At 49.9% G+C, this 3,660-nt stretch overlaps 1 protein-coding gene across 1 annotated transcript; it reads right to left on the bottom strand.

Annotated features, from left to right (window-relative positions):
• Positions 1–1,219: 1,219 nt before the first annotated feature.
• Positions 1,220–1,924, bottom strand: TMEM215 (transmembrane protein 215). Its single transcript, XM_021691721.1, has one exon. The coding sequence runs from the start codon at positions 1,922–1,924 to the stop codon at positions 1,220–1,222; it is 705 nt and encodes a 234-aa protein (XP_021547396.1).
• Between the last annotated feature and the right edge of the window lie 1,736 nt (positions 1,925–3,660).

The raw sequence follows: 3,660 nt of genomic DNA, 5'->3' as shown, positions 1-3,660 counted from the left end.
TGTCTATTACAATTAAGCAAGTGAAATAGGAAATACATTTTAGGATCCCATTGTGCCTTTTTCCCTCAGCAGCAAAAGATTAAGTATGAAATAAAACAGACCCTGTCATGCAATGCTTACTGATTAGGTGAACTTAATAAAAACTGAGCTTTAGTTAAATCTAGTAGATTAACTCGTTTCATTGGCATTTATAGTCTTTGGGAATGTTGAATAAATGTACAGATAATGACACTTCCAGAAGTTTAGCCATTACATTTTATGTAAATTCTGCATAAAGTTCAAGACTAATGTATTGACTTCATAGTTTTCAGATTTTAAAAGGCATATAGGAATAGTTATTACCAGAACTCCCAGAAATGTTAAAGATACTTGTATACATATATAAAACCAATTTTGACTTGATGAACACAAATTCTAATCTATGAAAATATTACATCAAGTCATTTTGTACCTGATGAGGAAATTATACATGAATGATAGTAAATATTAAAAAACACTTAAGATAAAGACCCAGTAAATCAATTTAAACGAAGAGTTTAAGAAGGAACATAGCCATCTAAAAATGTTAGTTTTTTACCTAGCTGGTCACACTTTACTTTATTTGAAATCTCTGATCTTGTCAGAGGATAATATAAAACTCAATTACATAATTCAACTGCCTTTAACTCCCCTTTCTCCAAAAACCATCCTACCTATGCAGGGAGTAGCTTTTCTATCTTGACTTTTTTTTCTTTCATCAAATAATAAGTGTGAAAAGCTTTCACCAGATAAAAATCATTTCATACAATGAAGCCCTAAATTGTTTTGTCTTTCAATTTATTCAGACTGAAAGCAGGTCAGTTTCCTTATGGCAAGCCCATGTATCATTTCATGCCTGATATCTGCAGCCCACTCTAGGTTTATCTTGATTTTAGCAGATGCTGAGTAGCACTTTCTGGGTTATTTTACAAAACATCCAACATGGTTTAAAAAGAAATTGGAACTGCTTCTTCTCCTACCCACTGCCTCTTCCAGTGTCCTTAACCCTCATCACCCTTCCCTAAAATGTGTCCCCAACATGCCTATTTACATGGCTTTCAGGCACCCGAAGCTTGCACACCCATCACATACCAAGTCAATTTCTAACAGTTTGAAGGCTGTTGGAGCAGGGCAGTTTCCTTCCCCTAGAAGCTGAATGTAGTCACGTTTCTATCAACACAGCGACTCTTGTATGCAAAGCTTAGACTATTGTCTCCTGATCCCACCTGCCTTGGCTCTGATTGATGTAACAACAGTATCTGTCATAGGGACTGTTCTGCTTGTAGGAGCAAACGATGATACTGTCCTGGGGCACAAAGAAGATGCTGTCCTCAGGCTCCGGGCAATCAGATCTGTCCCAGGCTGAGCACTTGGCATCCAAGCCACTGTAGGCAAGGGAACTGCCTGAGGGACAGTAACCATCCAGGTATCTGGATGTCTCCTCCTGATGCCCGCTCTGGACCAGGCTCTGGCGTTCTCCTTCTGTGGGTGTGGGAGTGGTGATGTAACTGGCCACAGGCACCTCTGTCTGCCCCTGGCAGGGGGGCTTCCCCCTGAGGCCCGCCTTCTTAGCTAGCTCATCTGAGCTTCCCTTGCCTGACTCCAGATCTGAAGGGGTCCTCAGCAGTTCCACCACATCCTTGTCCTTGGGTTTCCGGAAGCAGGGCAACTTGCGGACCCACAGCAGCTCATTTTCAGGCCACTTCGTGCATCCCTCGGTTTTCCTGGCCAGGGCAATGGCTGCGATGCCTGGTAAGCAGATGGCTGGCCCGATGGCCAGGAGGGGGATGTTTCCCAGCGTCTCTCCTTTCATCCCAGAGACGGTGAACATGAAGCCAAAGACCAGAAAGACACTGACCAGGGCCACCACCAGCCCAGTCCTCGGGTTTATGTCATCAGGCCGCATCTTTCACTCCATCCAGATTAGGGGCTGCTTGCTGGCTAGGGAGCAGCAGTTCTCTCTTCTGTCAGAAGCAAAACCACAGTGGGTTAAAAAAAAAAGAAAGAAAGAAAAAAGAAAACTGAAGTCAGTTTCCCACCCACCAACTCTCTAGCTCTCTTACTCGTCTCTCTCCACTTGTCTGTCAATCACGATCTCTGGGTCTCTGTTTCTTCCTCTGTTTCTCTCTCTCTCTCTCTTACTGCCTCTGTCTCTTTCATATAAACATCCACCGACTGGGGTCACTGAGGTACCTGAGGTTTCCTGCCGTCTCCCAGGAGCAAGGAAAGAAGCCAGTCTGAGTCTCCTTAGAAACCTCCACAACAGCTGTCCCCTCGGCTCTCTCCCTTGTTTCTGGAAGGAAAGCCTCGCTTTCCCCACTGACTCTGCATCCAGGAGGTGGGACGTGGGAGCGCGTCTTTCTCAACAGCGCCCGTCGGTCTCCAGAGCTCTGGGAGTGGAGTGGAGGCACAGCCCAGCGCCGGGCTCTGGTGCTGGAGGGAGGAAGGACTTAGTCTGGGAAAGAGGGAAAGCAGCGCCCGAGTCTGGCCTCGTTACATCACTTTCAGAGCAAGCTCAGAAACAAAGACGGACGCGCGGGGGCGCGAGGGGTTCAGACCCCGGGGAGAGCCACCCGGGCAGAAGAGGTTGCCCAGGGTCAAGTCGGGTTGCTGGGAGCAGCTGGGGATCGTTCCGCCGCTGGCTAGGAGGGCTGAGCAGTACGGCAGCAACTGCCTCCGTGCCTGGGGAGGGTCTGGGGGTGCGAGTCTGCGGCTGGCGGGAGAGCGGAACTCGGGACGATTTGCCCAACCGGACAGCCTGGACTCCGAGTTCAGGTCCGAGGGCCAGAGGGTGCTAGCTGGACATGGCCCTCGGGGACCTGGACCTTTCTCCAGTTACAAATCTGGGTGATCCGACCCGACTGATAGCAGAGCTCCCAGGGGGTTCTCTGACCGCGGGTTTCTCAACCGCGAGACTCTCGGGGCTCAGAGGGCTGCACTGCTCCAGGGTCCCGCTGCTGGCGGACTGCTCTGGGTCCCGGCGCTGGGCGGCAGCGGTGTGTGCAAAACCGCTCCGGCGGCAGAGTAGGCTGCGCTGCCAGAGCCCACAGGACCGGCTCCCAGGCTGAGATAGTGGTGAGGAGTGGGTGTCAGGTCTTGCTTGAGACTTTGGGGAGTCACCAGAGTCCTTCCCCCCTGGTCTTCCAGCTCCGGACCCTGGAGGGGGTGGCCTTGGAGACGAGATCCTACTCCAACACTGTGGTGGCGCCAGCCAGGCCGGCTAGGTCAAAGGAGAAGGGCTCTTTGACCCGGATCCCCATCCTTGCACTTTGCGCCTGACCCCCACCTAGCGAGGAGAAGGCAGGGCCTTGAATGGGAGGGTCAGGCCCACCAGCTCACCATACAGCTCTAGCTTTGGGCGATTCTCTCTTCCCTTGCAGAAGCTGGTGTGAAGAACCTGTTTTCTTCCCACCGCAGTGGGGGATAGATTCCTTTGGCCCGAGGAGCAAGACTGTTTTTCTTCAACAAGGCTGTCCATTTAAGGTAGATGAGGAATAGTGAGGAACAGGAAGGAGAGGAGGGTACATTCTTTCATGTCAAGGCACTGCAGTGGAAAGAACTTTGAAAGAGCTTTCACATCCACACCTTCCCCTGCTTAAACAAGCTATGTGTTCTTGGGCAAGTGACCTAACCTTTCTGAAA

Source organism: Neomonachus schauinslandi, chromosome 13 (assembly GCF_002201575.2).
Source record: "Neomonachus schauinslandi chromosome 13, ASM220157v2, whole genome shotgun sequence".
Taxonomy (NCBI): Eukaryota; Metazoa; Chordata; class Mammalia; order Carnivora; family Phocidae; genus Neomonachus; species Neomonachus schauinslandi.
Note: the sequence above shows the minus strand (reverse complement) of the source record. Positions and strands in the feature narration are given on the sequence as shown.

Excerpts from the sequence above, each read along its gene's own strand:
- TMEM215 (XM_021691721.1), bottom strand. The coding sequence starts at position 1,924 with ATGCGGCCTGATGACATAAACCCGAGGACTGGGCTGGTGGTGGCCCTG.